The sequence below is a fragment of the Boleophthalmus pectinirostris genome, unplaced genomic scaffold (genome assembly GCF_026225935.1).
Source record: "Boleophthalmus pectinirostris isolate CB_2022bp ecotype Guang Dong unplaced genomic scaffold, ASM2622593v1 HiC_scaffold_5, whole genome shotgun sequence".
Classification (NCBI taxonomy): Eukaryota; Metazoa; Chordata; class Actinopteri; order Gobiiformes; family Gobiidae; genus Boleophthalmus; species Boleophthalmus pectinirostris.
In genome coordinates, this window is record NW_026571404.1 from 5929800 (window position 1) to 5955387 (window position 25588).

At 43.9% G+C, this 25588-nt stretch overlaps 1 protein-coding gene across 2 annotated transcripts in view; it reads left to right on the forward strand.

Moving 5' to 3' along the window:
• The window catches only part of cpeb3 (cytoplasmic polyadenylation element binding protein 3), a 214335-nt gene that overhangs the window by 107836 nt on the left and 80911 nt on the right, over positions 1 to 25588 (forward strand). For both annotated transcript variants that reach the window (XM_055162839.1, XM_055162838.1), the window contains one exon: positions 8462 to 8551. In XM_055162839.1, the coding sequence (XP_055018814.1) occupies positions 8462 to 8551 (90 nt within the window). The remainder of the gene's footprint in view (positions 1 to 8461; positions 8552 to 25588) is intronic.

Below are 25588 nucleotides of genomic sequence, written 5' to 3' on the forward strand. Positions count from 1 at the left end.
TATGACACTAACATGTCACAGATGTACTTTGGTGCTCGGCCATGGAGAGACTTGTACACAAGCAGAGCTGCTTTAAAGTCTATTCTCTGAGGCACAGGAAGCCAGTGCAGAGACCTGAGCACAGGACTTATGTGCTCGTACTTCCTAGTTCGAGTAAGGACCCGAGCTGCAGCATTCTGGATGTTCTGGATGTTCTGGATGTTGTGGATGTTGTTCTGGATGTTCTGGATGTTCTGGATGTTCTGGATGTTCTGCAGCTGTCTCACAGCTCGTTTGGAGAGACCAGTGAGCAGAACATTACAGTATCTAACCTACTGGAGACAAATGCATGGATAAGTTTCTCCAAGTCTGCTTTAGACAGTAAACCTTTGATTTTTGCTATGTTTTTTAGATGGTAAAAGGCTGCAGATGTTATTGATTTTATGTGACTGTTAAAGTTCAAGTCTGAGTCCATTATTACCCCTAGATTTCTTGCCTGATTTGAAGGTTTTAGAGCGAGAGACTGGAGGTGACTGCTGACACTGTCCCTTTGTTTCTGTGGACCAAACACTATGACTTCAGTCTTGTCAGAGTTTAGCTGGAGAAAGTTGTTTTGCATCCACACACTGATCTGTTGGATGCAGTGACCAAGTGACTCCACTGGTCCATAGTCTCCTGCTGCCAGAGAGACGTAGATCTGAGTGTCATCTGCATAATTGTGGTACAACACGTTATTGCTGCTTATTAACTGGCCTAATGGCAGCATGTAGAGATTGAACAACAGGGGGCCCAGGATTGACCCCTGAGGCACCCCACAGGTCAGGGCCATGTCATCTGAGACACAGTTTCCAATTTCAACAAAATACTTCCTGTCTTCTAGATAGGACTTGAACCAGTTTAGTACAGTACCAGAGATGCCCACCCAGTCCTCTAGTCTCTGTAAGAGGATCCCATGATCGACAGTGTCAAAAGCAGCACTCAGATCTAACAGGATCAAGACTGAGACTTTGCCTGCATCAGTGTTCAGGCGGATGTCATTTGTCACCTTGATAAGAGCAGTCTCAGTGCTGTGGTGGGCTCTAAAACCTGACTGGAAAACATCAAAGGAGTTGTTCATTTGGAGAAAGTTCGTAAGCTGTTGGTAAACAGCTTTTTCAAGGACTTTGCCAAAAAACGGCAGATTTGAGATGGGTCTGGAAATTGTTCAGTACTGTGGCATCAAGACTGCTCTTCTTTAGGAGAGGCTTAATGACCGCAGTTTTCAACGCATTTGGGAATGTTCCAGATTGAAGTGACATGTTAACTATGTGAGTGAGTGGTGAAAGTAAACTGTTGAGGACAGGACTTTAGAAATCTAGTGGGTAACATGTCCAGGCAGCAAGTAGATGAACTCAGACTGGTAACGATCTCTAAAACAGTTTTGTCAGTTACAGGTGCAAAGTGATTCAGCTCTAAGTGTCTCTGTGGCTGCATGCTTGTTATTTGTGTTGTGGAATTGATGGCATTTTTGATGCCCTGAACTTTGTCATTAAAGAAAACTGCAAACTCATTACATTTAGATGTGGAAATTAGTTCTAGTGGCAGTGGAGCTGGAGGGTTTGTTAATCTGTTCACTGTTGCAAACAGGACACGAGAGTTGTTACTGCAATTACCAATAATGTCCGAAAAATACTTCTCTCTTGTTTTACTCAAAGTGTAGTTGTACATATGCATTGTTCCTCTGTAAATCTCATAATGAACCTGGAGGTTTGACTTGCGCCATTTCCGCTCAGCCTTCCGGCACTCCCTTTTCTGTGCTCTGACTGAGTCATCATTCCTCCACGGAGCTTTTTGCCTATCTTTAACCACTTTAACCTTTATCGGAGCGATGGCATCCAGAACATTCAAAACACTCAAAGTCACAGAGTTCAACACATCATCAACATTAGAACATGAGGCAATTTCAAAATGTATCATTTCCATGAACAGTGCACCTGTGTTATCATTTATGTGTCTCCTTCGAACAACTGTAGGAGCAGCCGGTGGTTTGGGAATAACAGACAGGTCAAAGAAGACACAGAAATGATCAGACAGAGCAACATCAACCACACTGACATTTGAAATATTTACACCCTTTGTAATGAGCAGGTCCAGAGTGTGCCCTCTGTTGTGAGTGGGCTCACTGACATGCTGAGTCAGACCAAAAGTTTCAAGGACAACACTAAGCTCTTTGGCATTTTTGTCACACACATTATCCACATGTACATTAAAATCACCTGTAATGACTAAACCATCAAAGTCTGTGCAAACAACTGAAAGCATCTCAGTAAAATCATCAATAAAACTTTGACAGTGCTGAGGAGGTTTGTATATGACTATGTAGAGTATGGACGGTGATTGTTTTAGCTCCATTTTGAAGGAAACATACTCAAATGATGAAAACACCCCAAATGACAACCTGTGTGTAACCAAATGATCTCTAAAAAAATGCACACACTCCTCCACCCTTTTTATTTGCTCGTGTTTCAGATTCAAATTTGAAGTTGGGAGGGGTTGATTCCACTAGCACTGCATGACCTGTGTTTTTGTCAAGCCATGTTTCAGTTAAAAAACATAAAGTCAAGATTAAAAGAAGAAATAAAATCATGAATTAGAAATGATTTGTTACATAAAGATCTGACATTGAGCACAGCAAGTTTCTGATTAGTTTCAGTAGGACTGGATGTTATCTTCTTACAGGGAACGTGAACTAAATTTCTCTGATTAGACAGTCTAACTGTCCTTCTTTTAATCTGTCTACGTGTTGTAACTGGAGCTATAGCTCCATCGCAGGGCCCCAGCCTGATATTACCTTTATCATGACTGTATGTCCTGGAACAGCAGAGGCCCTGTGCGTCCTAGCTCTTGGTGATAACAGCTCTGGGGAAAGGCGGGGAGGGCGAGCAGGGGAGAGTTTGGGTAAGTGACCAGGTGAGGGACCAGGTGAGGGCCGAGGAGGTGGCCGAGGAGGTGGAATACGGGGAGGTTTGGGTGAGGGGCCTGGTAAGGACCGAGGAGGTGGAGTAGGGGGAGGTTTGGGTGAAAAATTAGAGGGGAGAGCTGAGAGAGTCTCTGGTGGTGAAACAGGCACAGTTTTGTATGGGGGAGAGTTCAACATAACCCTTGACCGTGCTATGTTAGGTGTGAGAGGAACCATCTTGATTCCCGATCTGATGAGGCTTTCTAGATGGTTGGGCAGTGCCATGGGTGAAGGTGGGGAGGAGAAGGACAGTGAAGAGTCCGTTGATGGAGTAGATGTAGCAATGGGGACTCCAGGCTGGTCTGTGGGCAGCGGAGGTGATGGGTGTGCTGGTGGCGCTGGGGGAGGTGGTGGTGGTGTTGCTGACTCATTCTCTGGGGAGGTGGTGCTGCTGACTTGTTCTCTGGGGGAGGGGAAGGTGGTGATGCTGACTTGTTCTCTGGGGGAGGGGGAGGTGGTTCTGCTGACTTGTTCTCTGGGGGAGGGGGAGGTGGTTCTGACTTGTTCTCTGGGGGAGGGGGAGGTGATGATGCTGCTGAGTTGTTGTCTGGGGAGGGGGAAGAGGTTGTGGTTGTGGCAGTGGTGGTGCTGTCAATGGTGCTGACTTGTTGGCTGGTTCTCTGTTAGGTGCAGCAGGGATGCTTCTCCCATTTCTCTTTCTCTCACTGGATGCACAGGACCCTGTCCAGGCCGGTGCCTCAGAGCGTGGAGGAGGTTTTCCGTCAACACTCTCACTCCACCTCTGCTTAGGTGTGGGCCATTTCCCTCGAACAGGTCCTTCCGTTTCCAAAAAAGATCAAAGTTCTCAATGTAGTGCAATCCTCTGGCCGTGCACACATTCAGCAGCCACGTGTTCAGCTGAAACAGTCGGGTAAATTTGTTCCTGTTCCTTAGGTCTATGTTGGGAAGAGGTCCACTGATAAATGTCTTAACCTCCACTTTATTAAGCTCCTCGAATAATATAATATAATATCGTGGACTGTCACAATATCGAATTCATGGTAACAGCTTCTAAACATCATAAACTACATATCCCATGATTCATTTCAGTGCAGACAACATGAAGAAATATGGTTTTTACTTGAATTCTTTGGATTATGATGGAAATAATCGATCACCGCACGTGACTAAGAGTCCTGCCCGGGTCCATTTTTAGAGACCCGCACTCGCCCAGACCCGTTAACATTCCACCCGTTACCGCCCGTGCCCGTGATGACCCAGGACTAACCCAGGACTAACCCAGGACTGACCCAGGACTAACCCAGGACTGACCCAGGACTGACCCAGGACTGACCCAGGACTGACCCAGGACTGACCCAGGACTGACCCAGGACAGACCCAGACCCAGGACTGACCCAGGACTGACCCAGGACCCAGGACTGACCCAGGACTGACCCAGGACTGACCCAGGACTGACCCAGGACTGACCCAGGACAGACCCAGGACTGACCCAGGACTGACCCAGGACAGACCCAGGACTGACCCAGGACTGACCCAGGACTAACCCAGGACTAACCCAGGACTAACCCAGGACTAAACCAGGACTGACCCAGGACAGACCCAGGACAGACCCAGGACTGACCCAGGACTAACCCAGGACTAAACCAGGACTAACCCAGGACTAACCCAGGGCTAACCCAGGACTAACCCAGGACTAAAACCAGGACTAACCAGGACTAACCCAGGGCTAACCCAGGGCTAACCCAGGGCTAACCCAGGACTGACCCAGACTGACCCAGGACTGAACCCAGGACTGACCCAGGACTAAAACCAGGACTGACCCAGGACTGACCCAGGACTGACCCAGGACAGACCAGGACAGGACCCAGGACTAACCCAGGACCAACCCAGGACCAACCCAGGACCAACCCAGGACTAACCCAGGACTAAACCAGGACTAACCCAGGAGTAACCCAGGACCAACCCAGGACTAACCCAGGACTAACCCAGGAGTAACCCAGGACAAACCCATGACTGACCCAGGACTAACCCAGGACTAACCCAGGAGTAACCCAGGACAAACCCATGACTGACCCAGGACTAACCCAGGACTAACCCAGGACAAACTCAGGACTAACCCAGGACTGACCCAGGACTGACCCAGGACTAACTCAGGACTAACCCAGGACTAACCCAGGACAAACTCAGGACTAACTCAGGACTAACCCAGGACTAGCCCAGGACTGACCCAGGACTAACCCAGGACTAAGGTGCACCCGCGTAGACCATCTGGTGAAAGGAGCGGCGTAGAGTTCTGCGCCACATGGAGTTAAGTGCAGCCATCGCCCGATCGCACTTTGTGGAACCTGCTCTGCGTGCTCGTGCTTGGGGTTCTCTCTCTCTTAAGTCCGCGGGTGTCCGAACCGGTCCAGGACTCTGACCCGAGCTGCCACAGTGAGAGCTGGAAAGATGCAGCGGCACTCGCTCCAAAGCCAAATGTTACTTCTCACACTACACAAACACTATATCCACACGACAACCAAGGTACATGTGCATCTGCAACAAGTGCATCATCGGAGAGTTTTCAGAGCCGCTGGAAATATTATAACTCTGGGGAATGTGGGGTGGGGGAGGGGGTGCGATATCATCAGAAAAATTCCCTAACCGTGACAGCCCTGTGTATATTTGAGCCGTCTTTGTAGAAAATAACACACATTCACCAAGACAGGGAGGAAACGCCGAGCGAATTACACCACGATCTGCTGATGGATCGTAGACGCCTGGACTAAGGATCAGTTTCAAGTGTCGTCCATTTGTTTTGCTTAAAGGTTGTATGGAGGATTTTTTTTGTTTCAAATTGTCAATGATAGCATTATAGAGATGCAGTAGCCTTGTAATTATGATGACCAAAAAAAAGAACAACTCTGGACGTGGTGGGGCTAAAACATTTGCCAATAGATAATGACACTGCCTCGTTATCTGTGAGCTGACAGGCTGTCAATCAAACTCCCTACGTTTCTAGTGTAACTGACTGGCCTGCGTCGCCGGTACATGGTTTACGTACGACTGTCACACAGTCCACAGACGCAAGACGCACAGACGCTGTTTACTCCACCAACGCAACAGTTCTTAGCGGCTTTTTTTGACCTATATCTTCCTCGCAGTTCACACAAAGTTTGTTGCAATGGCGACAAGAATCCAGGAGCAGTTCGCCGCAAAAGAAAGTCCGTTTTTGAGGTCGCTGAAAGAAGAAGACAAGGGGAAAAGCAGCGAAGCCAAACTAAGGTGATTCTTGAAGATTCATTCCAGCGATGGCGCGACTGAAGCAGACGCAGGGTCTAAAGACTGACACACTGGTCCACAAATTACTCCTGGACAGGAAACTTCTGCTTATTATGAAAACGTACTTTATTTCCAAGAGTTAGACAAACGTTTTTCAGGACACGAAAGCGATATCCTATGTCTGAAAACATAATTTTCAAGGCAAAGAAAGAGTCCGCTTGCTGCTGCGTGTTGTAGCTAGTTCATTCGCACTGAATCTCCGTGCAACCTTCTCTGCACCCCTTTCCTGCTCCTCTCCCCACTGCCCGTTTTGCTCCTCCCCCCGCTCCTCACTTCTCCGTCTTGTCTAACCAACACTGTAGTTGGTTGTTTACAAGTCATGTGCAGCGCACCGGCTGTAAACAAAACCTGTTTCTGGCGTAAAGAGGAGGCGGGAGGAGGCGTTTCTACGTAGGAGCTGTAGGGGAGGGGGGGGTTTCACGCATGCGCAACATTTGAAAAAAGGACAAACAGTCGCTGGATTTCTCGTTCCTTGGAAAATCCTCTATACAACCTTTAATGCTCTTTATAATCCGGTGTGATTTATGTACGAAAATAGACGAGATAATTCAACATTACTGATGTTGCGCCTCATAATCTGAAAAATGAAGTTAGACTTGATGAATTAAATGCCCTTTACCAGTGAACATGTGTCATTTTGATGCCTAACTTTGTGCACTAATAAATGGATAATGGTTCATGGTTTATAGGCGTCGAACTGTATCTTATCTAAGACTTCACCCACAGCCGTGTATGAAAGCAGAGTGTGTGTGTGTGTGTGTGTGTGTGTGTGTGTGTGTGTGTGTGTGTGTGTGTGTGTGTGTGTGTGTGTGTGTGTGTGTGTGTGTGTGTGTGTGTGTGTGTGTGTAGTGGTTTAGTAGCTTATATCACCGAGTGTGGAGTGGATGAATAATGCAATGTCAAGTGCATTTTGGTGTTCACGATATTTTTAAAACCTTGTTCCTTATTTTTATCTCTCTCCATTTGTCGCTGTGTCCAGTGTACAGAGCGACCGATGTGGGTTTTTCGTGGCCCATGTCGATACCAGTTGTTTAGAGTCCAGAGAAATCGACGGCCGATAAGTTCTGCCGATATTTTTAGGCCGATATGTAGGTCAGATTTGGATTATTTACGCCCATTTTTTTATTAATTTACTGCACCTACAGTTCCTTTTCACCACAAACCTTCAAGAGGCCTACAGAGTCACATTTTGAGCAGTTTTCTCTTTGCAGTGTGTTCAAAAAAAGCTTTATGTTTATACTTTAGGCAGCAGGTCGGCCAAAACAAAATATTGGCCTTTGCTGGAGATTTAAGGCTGATGGCAAATTAGTTAAAAAGTCACGATTTGAGTAAATTTCACTTGACAATTCGTTTTTCAATATAAAACCAAAAATAAGAAAACAAACAAAAAAACTTTCTTCATTATTTGTCTCCAAAACCAAAATCGATTTGTTTTTCAGTTTTCGATTTTGTGTTTAAATGAATAATGGAAAAAACTTTTCCGTTTCCCATTTTCGTGACTTAAACTGCGATGTCCGGACTGAACCAGGACTGAACCAGGTCTAAACCTGACCAGAACCAGACCGGGACTGAGCCCAGGACTTAGATCGGGACCAGACCAGTACTGAGTCTGGAACCAGGACCAGGACTGAGACCGGGAACAGGACCGAGACTGAGACCGGGACTCAGAATGGGACCAGACCAGGACCAGACCGACCAGACTGGGACTTAGACTGGGACCAGACTTGACTGAGACCAGGACCGGGACCAGACCGGGACTGAGACCGGGACCAGACAAGGACCAGACCGACCAGACTGGGACTTAGACTGGGACCAGACTTGACTGAGACCAGGACCGGGACCAGACCGGGACCGAGACCGGGACCAGACAAGGACCAGACCGGGACTGAGACCAGAAACAGGACCGGGACTGAGACCGGGACTAGACTGGGACTCAGACTGGGACTCAGACCATGACTCAGACCGGGACCAGACCGACCAGACCAGATCTGAGACCAGGATCAGACTGGGACTGAGACTGGGACCAGACCGGGACTGAAAACGGTTTAGTCCTGGTTTAGTCTTGTTTTAGTCCTGATTCAGTCCTGGTTCATTTTCTTATTTTGACAAATGACCAAAAAGTGAATTTCTTTTATTGCGATATTACACAACAGCAATAAATAATTACTCATCTGTGTCGTTTGTTTTGTTTTGTGTTTCCAGATGAGATCACAAACAGTTTCCGTCGGTTCGGACACTTGGTGGTGGACTGGCCGCACAAAGCTGAGAGCAAATCCTACTTCCCTCCAAAAGGTAAAACATTCCCACACACGCTCCTTTCTTTCCCATCCGACACAGAATCCGCGGTAACAAACATCTCGACGTGAGGCGGGGGCTCAGGTGTCCCAGGACTCACGGCTCCTGCGGGGCCGGCGTGGAGGGTTCTGTTGATCTAAGCGGACTCCTGAGCGGGTCCGGCCTTAAGGTAAAAAAACTCGCTGGGTTTCAGATAACATCACAACATTCTTCAGCTCTGTTATTTACTACGGGGCCGCGGTTTCGTCGTGAACTTGTACTTTCTCTGGTGCTGCTCTGGATTCTCTTGGGCTGTGCAAGTTCAGACCTGGTCACCTGGTCCCCGAAGGCTTGACCGGGTTTTGTATTCACCTCGTGTGTCTTTGCGTGTGTCCACCCACGATGATTCTGCCATTTACTGTCACCAAATTTGGTACGTGGGTCAAGCCCCCGTGCCCGATGACGCAAAAAAAGTTTGGTGACGATCCGAGGACATTTGAGGTCACACGGGTCATTATAAAGATGTAGGCAATTTCAAGCCCGCGCCAACTACCCACCTGGTTTCATTCACTCCGCACCGGTTCCCCGCTCTGTTGCTCGCTCCCCGTCCGTCCGCTCCGGTCCCCGCTACATATTTTCCGTCCGCTCACCACCGCAGTAGCCTTGGGTGCACACAAGTCCGCTGCCAAATCATTCACATCCATAACTTTGTCTTCCATCCACCTTTCCTCAGTATCCATCTCCTGTCCTCACGCCCCACTGGCACCGATCCCGCACTTCCTGTTTCCGGTTTCGTGCGCGGGACCTTAGCATATCGATATATCGTATAGTTTATTATGATGATACAGTATCGATTTCATAGGCTGCTGTATCGATATATTGCCAAGAGTATTTTTTGGTATATTTTACTAAATTATTTTGTCACAGTTCTACAGTTTTGTTGTTTGTTTAGTGGAAGGAAGCTTGTTTATGTGACACATTTGACATTTTCACTGTTTTAATGATTAAAATGTTTGTGTTTCATATGAACTTTGCACAAGAAGTGGTTTAACAAAGACTTTTAGTATCAGTTATCACTTCTAGTGTCATTTAGCTATTATTTTTATTAAACTGTATCGAACTGATTTGAAATATATCGTGTCGAATCGTAAGCTCACTGTATCGGGATATGTACCATTTCGTGACCTGTGTATCGAGGCATGTATTGTATCGGCAACTTCTTAATGATACCCAGCCCTAGTCAAATATGTGTTTTTGGTCATAACTCCACGAAGGATCGAGCTGGAGCAACGGGAGAGTCTCAAAAGCTCAGAAAAATGGTAAATGGTCACATTTTTCTATAGCGCTTTTCCACCTTCAAGTCACTCAAAGCGCTTTACAACAAGGAACCACTCACCCATTCACTCACACATTCATACACCAGTGTACGCAGACACTGTGGGCAAGGTGGGTTAAGTGTCTTGCCCAAGGACACAACGGCAGCATTCATCTGTGGGAGCTGGAATCACACCAGTCAACCTGTGGGTCATTGGAATTGAACCACCAACCTTCAGATCAGTGGGCGAATGCTCCACCAACTGAGCTACTGCCGCCCGAGAAAAAAAATATCATCTATTTATAATTCTATGCATTTGTATAGTCAAATATGAATAGTTTTCTAGAAAATCACTAATTATAACAGTTCTTTTCTCTTTCAGTGTAGCCGTTAAAATTCTTATTAGAACGACAAATCATTTCCATTTCTTATTTTTCTGGTGATACACGACGACACACTGATCTACAGTCACACAACTCATGAACAGTGACATTTTCATTACACACTAGTAAACACAGACCAATATCACACACATGTTCACGGGCCTGTACACATACACACATTGTGGATATAATGATCATGTGATATGGACTGGGCTCCTCATAATCTGCTTCTGTGGTGATGAACTGACCCACCGACGCCTCATGGGGACCAGGTTGTTGTCTCTGATTGCACTTGTTTAGTCTTGGAATAATCCTTCGTTAAACCTTTTTTAGACTTTGGTTAGAACGTGATTTAGTTAAATAATCTGCACAATTTACACCGCCAAAAGTGTGTAGTAGATAAAGAGCCATATTACGCTATTTTCTGATCTGTGTTTTAATGTTGTTTCCTCGTCAAATGGAAAACACTCTGTTCCACCTTGTGATGCCATCTTGTAATACAGGAACTGCTCCACTGTGTTTTTAAACTCCATGCAGCTTCACTAGAATCATTTGGATGATTTCAGACATTGAATTGCCAATTTCTACTGAACTAAAGGTAAAAGGGAAAACTACCGCTTCATGACATCACAAGGTGGAACAGAAGAAAGCATTTTGAGCTTTGGAGATGTAGACAGACTAATAATAAAGAGTTACACAAATGTGTGAATGAAAAAAAAACACGACTCGAGGTATGTTTTTGGTGAGGAGCAGCTTTCTAACATGGCTTAAAGCCAGTGTCACAGTACACGAGACTGGTCCAGATTTTTACGGTCTCGGTCTCGTCTCAGACTCATAGTGTATTTGGACTCGGTCTTGTCTCGGTCTTGATGGCGTTTGGTCTCGGTCTTGTCTCGGTCTTGATGGTCTTGGTTTGGTCTCGGTCTTGTCTTGGTCTTGATGGTGTTTGGTCTCAGTCTTGTCTCAGACTTGATGGTGTTTGGTCTCGGTCTTGTCTCAGACTTGAGGTCTAATACTCGACGAGTGCGATTATATTTCACTGTTTTTCTGGGGGATTAAAGAAGAGGTTCTCAAACTGTGGGTGAGTGTTTAAGTGCAGTACAGTTTGTTTGGCTTATTTTAAGTTTAAATAACATTAATCAGATCAAATGGAGACAGATTTATAAAAACATTGATATTTGTGTGTCAAAATACACACAAATACAAAAATACATGTATGTGAAATACAAATAAATGTAGAAAATAACAAAAAGATTGTCTTAATTTGGTCTTGATGGGCCGTGGTCTTGGTCTGGTCTCGGCCTCGATCTTTAAAAGTCTTGATCTCGACCCTCAGAGGTCTTGGTCTTGTCCTGGTCTCGGGACCCTGTGGTCTCGGACTGGTCTTGGTCTTGTTTAGTTCGGTCTTGACTACAACACTACTTAAAGCTCAATTTTTCCTAATATTGGACCTTTAAATTTACATTTCCTGAAGTAACTTTTCATCCAATTGTCTGAGTAAACATTCTAAACTGTTTTAATAAGTGAGAAGATTAAATTATTCGAACATTTATGTTATAAATTCCTGTGTTTTTTGGATTATAAGGCACAATATCAATAATGTTGAATTCTCTTGTCTATTTTCATACATAAGGAGCACTGATTTTTGAGAAAATGAAAGGATTTTAAGTGCGCCTTATAGTATAAAATCAGATCCTTCATCCAGGCCATTTTTTTGACATTCTTTTCAAACTTACTTGAGTAATTAGTAGTGCTGTCAAGCGATAAAAAAAAATTGAGAGATTAATTAATTATGATCTGTAATTAAATAATCTAATTAATCCCTTTTAATCTCACCTAAAAATTGCAGAGAAAACCTGAACTTGAGGTATTTTCATTTAAATTCATTATTACATTATTTTCATACTATCATTAATGTTTTTATATAAGTATCATCATTATTATTACTGTTACTAATCTGCATAAATAAACTCAACTTTACAACATATAAACATAAACCCTCTAGAGCCACAACAGCCCGTTTGACATTATAATGTGTTTAATGCAGATTTGTGCAAGTCTCACAGAAACGAAACTTAAAACTGCATCGCTAATTTGCATAAACTAAGTGGAGAAAAGAAAAAAAAAAACGCTCTTGTGTTGCTGATGTGATTCAGCTTCTGTCAGACTAAAGGACACGACTCAGTGGAATATAGATGTTCTTTCTGTGACAGAGGGATGTTGATGATGGTGAAGGTGAGTCTGTTCTGCGTCTGTGTTTCGATGTTTTCAGAGATCAGACGTGTGCAGGTTTTTTCGCAGATGCGGCGAGAACGGGAATGAAAATTAGGCTACAGTTCTTTGCGGGAGCGAGCGGAGCAGGACTGCACAGTGCGGGAACGTGTCCTAACAACACATAAAAACAGATTTTATAATTCACATACAGAAACAGTAAAATTAGAGATTAAAAAATAAGATTAACACGATTAAAAAACATAACGCACTAAATATGACTGTAATTAATTAATCGCAATTAACGCGATAATTTGACTCCCCTAGTAATTAGTATTTATTAAAGGTTGTATAGAGGATTTTCCAAGGAACGAGAAATCCAGCGACTGTTTGTCCTTTTTCAAATGTTGTGCATGCGTGAAACCCCCCCCCCCCTCCCCTACAGCTCCTACGTAGAAACGTCTCCTCCCGCCTCCTCCTTACGCCAGAAACAGGTTTGTTTACAGCCGCTGCACATGACTTGTAAACAACTAACTACAGTGTTGGTTAGGCAAGACGGAGAAGTGAGGAGCAGGGAGAAGAGCGGAGCGGGGAGAGAGGAGAGAGGAGAGGAGAGGGGAGCGGTGCGCGGAGATTCCGGGCCCGGACAAGTGAGGAGCAGGGGGAAGAGCGGATCGGGCAGCGGGGACAGGAGCAGGAAAGGGGTGCAGAGAAGGGTGCGCGGAGATTCAGTGCGAATGAACTAGCTACAACACGCAGCAGCAAGCGGACTCTTTCTTTGCCTTGAAAATGACGTTTTCAGACATAGGATATCGCTTTCGTGTCCTGAAAAACGTTTGTCTAACTCTTGGAAATAAAGTACGTTTTCATAATAAGCAGAAGTTTCCTGTCCAGGAGTAATTTGTGGACCAGTGCGTCAGTCTTTAGACCCTGCGTCTGCTTCAGTCGCGCCATCGCTGGAATGAATCTTCAAGAATCACCTTAGTTTGGCTTCGCTGCTTTTCCCCTTGTCTTCTTCTTTCAGCGACCTCAAAAACTGACTTTCTTTTGCGGATAACTGCTCCTGGATTCTTGTCGCCATTGCAACAAACTTTGTGCGAACTGCGAGGAAGATATAGGTCAAAAAAAGCCGCTAAGAACTGTTGCGTTGGTGGAGTAAACAGCGTCTGTGCGTCTTGCGTCTGTGGACTGTGTGACAGTCGTACGTAAACCACGTACCGGCGGCGCAGGCAAGTCAGTTACGCTAGAAACGTAGGGAGATTTGATTGACAGCCTGTCAGCTCACAGATAACGAGGCAGTGTCGTTATCTATTGGCAAATGTTTAGCCCCACCACGTCCAGAGTTGATGAATTTTTATTCTCTTTTTTTTGGTCATCATAATTACAAGGCTACTGCACCTCTATAATCTATCATTGACAATTTGAAACTAAAAAAAAAAAATAAAATCCTCCATACAACCTTTAATTAGTCATTTGTTTAGTAGCTTCCTTTATCTGTGTCATTTTTGACCCAGATATAAACATGAACCCGGCTCGTATCCTTATCCTCTCAGTTCATCGCCCTAAACTAAACCTCTAAACCTCTCGTGTTGTTCTTCTGATGTCAGTCTTTTGAACCTTCTCCCTGGAGCAGAAATGTGAGAGAGGTGGAGACTGGCACAAACAGCTCACACCACCTGCTCCCGGAATGCAGAGCGCTCCGCCGATTCACTGATATGACAAAGTATCAGCCGGAGCGCCTGGAGGAGACAGAGGCGAGGCGGAGGAGTCAGAGGCGAGCACAGGGAGTCAGAGGCGAGGCGGAGGAGACAGAGGCGAGGCGGAGGAGACAGAGGCGAGGCGGAGGAGAAGAGGCGAGGCGGAGGAGACGGAGGCGAGCACAGGGAGTCAGAGGCGAGGCGGAGGAGACAGAGGCGAGGCGGAGGAGACAGAGGCGAGGCGGAGGAGACGGAGGCGAGGCGGAGGAGACGGAGGCGAGGCGGAGGAGACGGAGGCGAGGCGGAGGAGTCGGAGGCGAGGCGGAGGAGTCAGAGGCGAGGCGGAGGAGACAGAGGCGAGGCGGAGGAGACAGAGGCGAGGCGGAGGAGACAGAGGCGAGGCGGAGGAGACAGAGGACAGAGGCGAGGCGGAGGAGACAGAGGCGAGAGGAGACAGAGGCGAGGCGGAGGAGGCAGAGGCGAGGCGGAGGAGTCAGAGGCGAGGCGGAGGAGACGAGGCGAGGCGGAGGAGACAGAGGCGAGGCGGAGGAGAGGCGAGGCGGAGGCGAGGAGTCAGAGGCGAGGCGGAGGAGACAGAGGCGAGGCGGAGTCAGAGGCGAGGCGGAGGCGAGGCGGAGGAGACAGAGGCGAGGCGAGAGACGGAGAGTCAGAGGCGAGAGGAGAGGCGGAGGAGACAGAGGCGAGGCGGAGGAGACAGAGGCGAGGAGACGAGGAGGCAGGAGGAGGAGGCGAGATCAGAGAGGCGAGGCGGAGGAGACAGAGGAGGCGGAGGAGTCAGAGGCGAGGCGGAGGAGACGGAGGCGAGGTCAGGGCGAGGCGGAGGAGTCAGAGGCGAGGCGAGGAGTCAGAGGCGAGGCGGAGGAGTCAGAGGCGAGGCGGAGGCGGAGGCGACAGGGAGTCAGAGGCGAGGCGGAGGAGACAGAGGCGAGGCGGAGGAGACAGAGGCGAGGCGGATCAGAGACAGAGGCGAGGCGGAGGAGACAGAGGCGAGGCGAGGAGACAGGGCGAGGCGGAGGAGACAGAGGCGAGGCGGAGGAGACAGAGGCGAGGCGCGAGGAGTCAGAGGCGAGGCGGAGGAGACGAGGCGAGGCGAGGAGACGGAGGCGGAGGAGTCAGAGGCGAGGCGGAGGAGACAGAGGCGAGGCGGAGGCGAGGAGCAGAGGCGAGGCGAGAGGAGGAGACAGAGGAGGCGGAGGAGACAGAGGCGAGGCGGAGGAGACAGAGGCGAGGCGAGGCGGAGGAGACAGAGGCGAGGCGGAGGAGACAGAGGCGAGGCGGAGGAGACAGGCGAGGCGGAGGAGGACAGAGGCGAGGCGGAGGAGACGAGGCGAGGGCAGAGGCGAGGCGGAGGAGACAGAGGCGAGGCGGAGGAGACAGAGGCGAGGCGGAGGAGTCAGAGGCGAGCGGAGGAGACGAGGCGAGGCGGAGGAGACAGAGGCGAGGCGGAGGAGTTCGACACGGTTATCACGTTAATGTGCAGTGTCATCAAATCCTGCGACTCGTATGTGCAATTTAACATCATAATTTCACACGTGTTCAGTGTTGGGAAGGTTATTTTTAAAATGTAATCCCCTACAGATTACAGATTACATACACCAAAATGTAGTTTGTAACATAATCCATTAAATTACTTAAAGTGAGTAATGTAATCTGAATACTTTGGATTACTTGATTTGCTGTAGAGAAACAAAGACGAGGAAATCTTCACATAAGAAGTTTTGTCTGATAAAAGAAAATAAAAAAGCCCAAACTTTACTGAACCAAATTAAAAATATTATTGAAGAAGAAGAAGAGGAGGAGACACAGTCCACGCAGCATGATTTAGTCCTGTTTTAGTCCTGGTTTAGACCTGGTTTAGTCCTGGTTTAGTCCTGGTTTTAGACCTGGTTTAGTCCTAGACCTGGTTTTTGGTTTTTAGTCCTTGGTTTAGTTTAGTCCTGGTTTAGACCTGGTTTAGTCCTGTTTTAGTCCTGTTGTAGTCCTGGTTTAGTCCTGGTTTTAGTCCTGGTTTTAGACCTGGTTTAGACCTGGTTTAATGTCCGGCAGTGTGTGGAATTGGGGGGGGGGGGAATAGCCCAAAATGTAAAAACAGGAACGTTCCTCTGTGTAATCCATTTATTTCAACAAAGTAACTGTAATCCAATTACCACTCACTGAAACAGTAACTGTAACTGAATACAGTTACTCATCATTTGTACTCTGATTACTCTGGTACATGTAATCTGTTACTCCCCAGCACTACTCGGGGGGTGGAGTTTTCTGTGGTGGATTAACTGTTTTTGAGAGAAATACCCACATTTCTCTTGAACTGTATCATTTGTTTTGGGATTGGCTCCACAAACTCGTCGTATTTATCTTACGGTTTAACGAAGTCCTTCCAACTCACAATAATCAGTACGTTTTTGTGGTTGAGCAATGGCAAACTGTATTTATCTTAAACTAATTCAAGAATCACATCACAGAACATGTTTGTGCAGATCTGGACAGGCTGTTTTGTTCTTCGTGGAGGAAATTATGGTGCTTAAAGAAAACCTTTTGTGCTTGTGTTGTGTGATAATTTGGACATTTTAAATAACAATACACTGGTCCATCATTTATCGCGGAGGGTTACGTTCTAAAAATAACCCGCGTTAGGTGAAATCTGCGAAGTAGTCAGCTTTATTTTTTACAGTTATTATGTTTTAAGTCTGTAAAACTCTTCAACACTCATGCATTTCAACACTTTTCTCAGACAGGACAGTTACAAGCCTTTACGTGTCCTTCTTAAAACTTACTGCTGTTTTCATCCTTATGTTATTTTCTTTCTTCTTTATGTAACAAACCAAAGATTCATTTATTCCGTAATGGCGCCTGCAGCCGTGTAACTTCTACCTTCCTTCAGTGTGTCCAGGAGTATTCAGATTACATTACTCCACAGGTGTCAAACATGCGGCCCGGGGGCCAGATCCGGCCCTCCAAGACCTTTAATCTGGCCCTCGGCTGATTTTCTACTAAAATTTTTTGATTCTATTTTTTATTAAAATACTGTTAATTTTCTGTGGTGTTTATCACAGCAGCGTCTCCAGCGTCTCTGTACGTGGCCCCTCCCACCAGAGCAGCACAAATGAAGACTTGTCTCTTTCCAAACGCTCTTAAAGGACGATCGTTTTGACTGTTGACCGTGACACCCTCATCAGAAAAATGTCCAACATGAGAAAAGTGGAGCCGAGTGCAGGATTTTACAAGAAAAAATGACTTATTCCTATTTACATACAAGTTCATGTTAAAACATTGTGTTGAAATTGCATTTTTCTTAAAGTTTCAGGTTGTTCATAATAATATAATATTTTGTAAAAGAAAGAGTTCATCAATTAAAAAAAGATTTCTGTAATAGATTTGTGTTTCTCTGCACAAATATTTGAACTTATTGTTATTTTTGGGGTTTATATGACATGAGTTTTCTGATCCGGCCCCTTTGGGATCAAAGTCGGTTGGATACGGCCCCCGGACCAAAATGAGTTTGACACCCCTGCATTACTCACTTTAAGTAATTTAATGGATTACGTTACAAACTACATTTTGGTGTATGTAATCTGTAATCTGTAGGTGAATACATTTTAAAAGTCACCTTCCCAACACTAGGTATCGCTATATATATATTTTTTTTTTTTTCAAATTTTTGATGATATATGGACAAGTGTGAACCCAATCTTTGTTATACTTATTATTATTCATGTATTTATTTATTTAAAACAAGGACAGTGAACCAAAAACATAAATTTTAGGGAGAAAAGATGCTCTGTGCCAGATTTTTTCCATTTTCAGACCTCGGGCAAGTACAAAATACATTAAAGAAATTATTAAACCGACTCTTAACAGCAACATTTCATCATGAACAGTGTCTCCTTAAAATAACCACAATCCAATTCATCACTGAACATTTAAAACAATCAACATTAATTCGTACTCATTTCCATAAATGCAAGATTTCAAATTCATCATTATGTTGTAAAAATACTAGAAAATATTGTGGAGGGACGAACCAAAATGCACAGGCTTCAATTGTGACTTTACTGTGTTCCATTAAAATTATTAAAGTATAAAATTAATGGTTTATGTATCATATGTGGACATCGTTTTTGTCAGAAACTACATCATGAAAAAATATTATTCTTTGTTTTTGCACTCATCAGATCCCAATCAATCCAAATATCAAGAGAAATCAATAAAGCCATGCAAGAGTTCAGGTCCTAGGAGATTCATTTTTCAATTTTTCTGCATAATATTAATTGTATTTCTTTATAAAAAGCAGTAAATATTAGGGGTGTAACGATATCCAAGTGTCACGATACGATATCTTCACAGTATGAACACAATGCACTTTCATACACTGTAAAAAACAAACAAAAAACATGCACAATTGCACAAAAAATAATCTGGAAAACAGTGAGGCCGCGAAAGGTGAACCTCATTATAGTGAGGGACGACTTAATTCATCTAAAATGATTTAATAAAACAAACAAACCCACTGACTTCCACATTAGAAAACTGCGGTGTCCAGTGGGAGCTGACGTCGCCGTAAACGTGATCACAACAAAGAGCCGTGAAGTTGTCAGTCCCTCCGATGGAAAAACCAGTGTTGGGAAGGTGACTTTAAAAATGTAATTCCCCTACAGATTACAGATTACATACACCAAAATGTAGTTTGTAACATAATCTATTAAATTACTTAAAGTGAGTAATGTAATCTGAATACTTTGGATTACTTGATTTGTTGTAGAGAAGCAAAGACGAGGAAATCTTCACATAAGAAGTTTTATCTGCTAAAAGACAATAAAAAAGCCCAGACTTACTTAACTGTAATTAAAAATATTATTGATAGAAGAAGAGGAGACACGGTCCACGCAGCATCGTTTAGTCCTGTTAAATCCTGTTTTAGACCTGGTTTAGTCTTGGTTTAGATCTGGTTTAGACCTGGTTTAGACCTGGTTTAGACTTGGTTTAGACCTGGTTTAGACTTGGTTTAGACCTGGTTTAGACCTGGTTTAGACCTGGTTTTAGACAAAGTTTGGAACTGGTTCAGACCTGGTTTAGACTTGGTTTAGACCTGGTTTAGACTTGGTTTAGTCCTAGTTTAGTCCTGGTTTTAGACCTGGTTTAGACCTGGTTTAGACCTGGTTTAGACCTGGTTTAGACCTGGTTTAGACTTGGTTCAGACCTGGTTTTAGACCTGGTTTGGACCTGGTTTTAGTCCTGCTTTAGTCCTGGTTTAGTCCTGGTTTTAGACCAAGTTTAGAACTGGTTTGGACCTGGTTTTAGACCTGGTTTAGACCTGGTTTAGACTTGGTTTTAGTCCTGCTTTAGTCCTGGTTTAGTCCTGGTTTTAGACCTGGTTTAGACTTGGTTTAGACCTGGTTTAGACTGGTTTTTAGACCTGGTTTAGACCTGGTTTAGACCTGGTTTAGACCTGGTTTAGACTTGGTTCAGACCTGGTTTTAGACCTGTTTTGGACCTGGTTTTAGTCCTGCTTTAGTCCTGCTTTAGTCCTGGTTTAGTCCTGGTTTTAGACCAAGTTTAGAACTGGTTTGGACCTGGTTTTAGACCTGGTTTAGTGTCCGGCAATGAGTGGAATTACTGAAAAAAAAAAAAAAAAAAAAAGGGAATACCCCGAAATGTGAAAACAGGAAAATCCCGCTGTGTAATCCATTCATTTCAACAAAGTAACTGTAATCCAATTACCACTCACTGAAACAGTAACTGTAACTGAATACAGTTACTCATAATTTGTACTCTGATTACTCTGGTACATGTAATCTGTTACTCCCCAACACTGTGGATCGCTGCACATCACATCACCAAACTTCAGATTTTTTTTCTTTTGTACTGTCTTACTTCTTGTTTTACTTGCAAAATGTGACGTTTTGCGAGATAAATTCTTCCCTGATTGTGGGAAAGCTGGACCAGCGTGGGAAGCGTTGTGTTTTAGTTTTAGTTTTTCCTCGAGTGAAGCAGAAAAGACGGAGCCACTGTCTGTGTCAATGTTCATGTCTGTTACCAAAATGTGACGTTTTGCAAGTAAAAGACGTGTGGGATTTTTGTCTGTGCTCTTGTTCTGCTCTTTCTCTTCCAACCGTCTCAAGTAATCGACATTCTCATTCTTTTTCATTTGTTCCAAAATGCCAGTTAAGAAAATGTATGTAAGTATTTAAATAAGTAAATAAAGATTGGTCAAACATGCACAAATACAACTTTGAAAAGGCAAATGAGAAGGAAACAACTATAATATGGTAAAAAATTTTGAAAAATCGATTTTAAGAATAGGTTTGCTTGAAAAAATCAGATTTGGTAATGGCGTTTTTATTGGATTGTGTGTAATCTTGCAGCAGTGTTATAGAAGAGTTACAGCTGAGTCATTTTGGCAAACTTCACAAGAGTTACGGTTGTTTTGGTCCTCACCAAACGAGCCCTGCATCTGGGATTCAACTTTTCCAAAGTTTGCTCTGCCAATGCAGTAAATTGCGGTTGTGTTTTGGAGAATTATGTTTTTAAAAAATGTGAAAGATGATTCATAGTTTCTCTTGTAAAAATAGGATCTTCAAATATGTGACAAGACACGAGGGGCGACGAGGATCTGGTTTGTACTGATGTTCAGTCCTGGTGTCGTCGTAGTGTGTGATCATACTAAAACTAGTATCGATACTAAAACTAGTATCGATACTAAAACTAGTATCGATACTAAAACTAGTATCGATACTAAAACTAGTATCCATACTAAAACTAGTATATACTAAAACTAGTATCGATACTAAAACTAGTATCTAAAACTAGTATCGATACTAAAACTAGTATCTAAAACTAGTATCGATACTAAAACTAGTATCGATACTAAACTAGTATCGATACTAAAGCTAGTCGATACTAAAACTAGTATCCATACTAAAACTAGTATCGATACTAAAACTAGTATCGATACTAAAACTAGTATCGATACTAAAACTAGTATCGATAGTATATAAAAACTAGTAATACTACTAGTATCGATACTAAAACTAAAACTAGTATCCATACTAAAAACTAGTATCCTAAAACTAGTATACTAAAACTAGTATCTACCTAGTATCGTATCTAAAATAGCTAGTATCTACTAAAAACTAGTATCGATACTAAACTAGTATCGATACTAAAGTAGTAAATACTACTAGTATCTACTACTAAAACTAGTATCGATACTAAAACTAGATATACTATAGTATCTAAGTAGATACTAAAACTAGTATCGATACTAGATACTCATTTGAGCAGGTATCCACAGTGTTGGGGAGTAACAGATTACATGTATCTGAGTTATGTAATCAGAGTACAAATTATGAGTAACTGTATTCAGTTACAGTTACTGTTTCAGTGAGTAGTAATTGGATTACAGTTACTTTGTGGGAATAAATGGATTACATGGCGGGATTTTAATGTTTACTAAACCAGGTCTAAACCAGGTCTAAACCAGGTCTAAACCAGGACTAAACCAGGTCTAAACCAGGTCTAAACAGGTAAACCAGCTAAACCAGGTCTAAACTAAACCAGAAACTAAACCAGGATCTAAACCTAAACCAGGTCTAAACCAGGTCTAAACCAGTCTAAACCAGGACTAAACCAGGTCTAAACCAGAACTAAACCAGGTCTAAACCAGGTCTAAACCAGGTCTAAAATAGAACTAAACCAGGTCTAAACCAGGTAAACCAGGTCTAAAATAGAACTAAACCAGGTCTAAACCAGGTCTAAACCAGGTCTAAACCAGGTCTAAACCAGAACTAAACCAGGTCTAAAACTAGTCTAAACCAGGTCTAAAGCAGGTAAACTAAACCAGGTCTAAACCAGGTCTAAACCAGGTCTAAACCAGGTCTAAACCAGGTCTAAACCAGGTCTAAACCAGGTCTAAACCAGGACTAAACCAGGACTAAACCAGGTCTAAAACAGGTCTAAACCAGGTCTAAACCAGATCTAAACCAGGTAAACCAGGTCTAAACCAGGTCTAAACCAGTAAAAACCAGGTAAACCAGGTCTAAACAGGTCTAAACCAGGACTAAACCAGGACTAAACCAGGACTAAACCAGGTCTAAACCAGGTCTAAACCAGGTCTAAACCAGGCCTAAACCAGGTCTAAACCAGGACTAAACCAGGACTAAACCAGGACTAAACCAGGTCTAAACCAGGTCTAAACCAGGACTAAACCAGGACTAAACCAGGTCTAAACCAGGACTAAACCAGGTCTAAACCAGGTCTAAACCAGGTCTAAACCAGGACTAAACTAAGGCTAAGAGAAACGGTTTTAGTGGTTTATTGCTTTTTATAACAAGATACAGACAAAATAGTGAAATAAACAACAGGATCATGTGGAGCAGGTTAATATGAACATTTTAAAACCAAAAAACGAGCCCGTCGATGTCCATTTGTAAATATTTAGTCGTAAATGATGTTTTATTTATCGTGGTAGTAAAACCGACATCAAATATCACACTGTTCACCTTCAAATCCCCGTCAGGTTTGACATTCTGGGTTATACCAACAGTGTCCCAGCGTGTCCCTGTTCTAATATCAAAACCCCATTCTGTTTCCATTCATAAATCATACCCAGAATGCTTTGCTCTTTCCACCATAGGATCTTTGTTTACACGCTGCCCATTCACAGCCAACAGAGCTCAGCGGGACTAGAACTAAACCAGGTCTAAACCAGGTCTAAACCAGGTCTAAACCAGGACTAAACCAGGACTAAACCAGGTCTAAACCAGGTCTAAACCCAAGGAAAACCAGGTCTAAACCAGGTCTAAACCAGGACTAAACTAAACCAGGTCTAAACCAGGTCTAAACCAGGTCTAAAACCAGGTCTAAACCAGGTCTAACCAGGACCAGGAAACCAGGTCTAAACCAGGTCTAAACCAGGTCTAAACCAGGTCTAAACCAGGACTAAACCAGGTCTAAACCAGGTCTAAACCAGGACTAAACCAGGTACTAAACCAGGTCTAAAACCAGGTCTAACCAGGTCCAGGTCTAAACCAGGTCTAAACCAGGACTAAACCAGGTCTAAACCAGCTAAACCAGGACTAAACCACTAAACCAGGTCTAAACCAGGTCTAAACCAGGTCTAAACCAGGTCTAAACCAGGTCTAAACCAGAAAACCAGTCTAAACCAGAACTAAAACCAGGACTAAACCAGTCTAAACCAGGTCTAAACCAGGTCTAAACCAGGACTAAACCAGGTCTAAACCAGGAACTCTAAACCAGGTCTAAACCAGGTCTAAACCAGGTCTAAAAACCAGGTCTAAACCAGGTCTAAACCAGGACTAAACCAGGATCTAAACCAGGTCTAAACCAGGTCTAAACCAGGTCTAAACCAGGACTAAACCAGGTCTAACCAGGTCTAAACCAGGACTAAACCAGGACTAAACCAGGTCTAAACCAGGTCTAAACCAGGAAACTAAACCAGGTCTAAACCAGGACTAATCCAGGTCTAAACCAGGTCTAAACCAGGACTAAACCAGTCTAAACCAGGTCTAAACCAGACTAAACCAGGTCTAAACCAGGACTAAACCAAGACTAAACCAGGTCTAAACCAGGTCTAAACCAGATCTAAACCAGGTCTAAAATAGAACTAAACCAGGTCTAAACCAGGTCTAAACCAGGACTAAACTAAGGCTAAGAGAAACAGGTTTTAGTGGTTTATTGCTTTTTATAACAAGATACAGACAAAATAGTGAAATAAACAACAGGATCATGTGGAGCAGGTGAATATGAACATTTTAAAACCAAAAAATGAGTCTCACTGCAGCAGTTAGAGTCTGTCGATGTTCATTTGTAAATATTTCGTCTGTGGTTCATACTTAATTAGTCGTAAATGATGTTTTATTTATCGTGGTAGTAAAACCGGCATCAAATATCACACTGTTCACCTTCAAATCCCCGTCAGGTTTGACATTCTGGGTTATACCAACAGTGTCCCAGCGTGTCCCTGTTCTAATATCAAAACCCCATTCTGTTTCCATTCATAAATCATACCCAGAATGCTTTGCTCTTTCCACCATAGGATCTTTGTTTACACGCTGCCCATTCACAGCCAACAGAGCTCAGCGGGACTCAGCTTTTCCTCCGGCGACTGCCAAAACCCCAAGACAACACGAGTAAAGTTACCTTAGCTGCACTGCGCGAAATGAACATGAGATCACTGAGTACTGGAAACGCATTACCTACTTCAGACTCTTAAAGAGACGAGGAAGACGACGAGGAGGAGGACGAGGAGGAGGAGGAGGGGCCACGCTCAAAACCTAATGATTTACAGATGCACGGTTAAAATGGAAAATCAAACCAGAGTGACCATTATATATTCAATGGTTTATGGGCAGCGCAAGACTTCGGGAAATAACGAGATCCGATTGGCCGCGATGAGGGAGTATTCCGAAAGTTTAAAAAAAGGACGGCGTTTACCCAAAATAAAACTTAAACTTCAATAAAACCTGTTCTCGTTATAGGTGTTTTTATCGCACGCGTACAAAAACACGCGTCTTCGCTGTGAGCGGGCTTGCATCTCCACAGACCTGACTTCGGCCTTGTTTCCGTGGAAATGTTGTTTTTTTTGGCGATAATCCGGTCCAATCCAACTTTATTTCTACGGCACGTTTTAGAAACAAGACAGTTTCCAAACCCAACATTAAACTCAAACAAAAGGAACTAACAGAATCAATAGATAAAACAATAATAATAAAATGTATGAATAATAAAAATAATCTAAATAAATAAAGGCACACTGCAAAAAACTAAGGCCCCGTCCACACGAGTTCGTATTCGAGTCGTTTTCGTCGTGGATGCAGTGTTCGTTCACACTAATCCGATCGGAAAACGGCTCCAGAGACGGAACGATCCGATGCCTCCAGCTCCCACAAATTCATCCGAGTACAGATCTGATCCGGCACTTTGTGGACACCTGAAAACGCTGATACTCTGATGTAGGTCTGTGCGCCGCGAAGTAATTCACTGACAAAATGCTAAAATATATGTCCATTCATATAAACGTGTGTCTGTGCGTACGACCTGCAGACGTATAATCTCTGAAAAGTTTAACGTGAATCATCTCCAACACGACAGAAGCACAGAACAGACTCACCACCAGCAGAACACCCCTCTGTCACAGAAAGAACACTCAGATTCCACTGAGTCACTGTGTCCTTTAGTCCGACAGAAGCTGAACCGCATCAGCGCACAAGGAGCGAGCTGTTTTTTTGAGCGTTTAGTTTATGCAAATGAGCCATGCAGTTTTAAGTTTTATTTCTGTAAAACGTAAACAAATGTGCTCAAAGCTGTGTGGACAGAGAAGGATTTACTTTACTGTGTTGGAATAAATGGATTACACGGCGGTATTTTCCTATTTTCACATTTTGGGCTAAATCTCTCTTTTTTTTTTTTT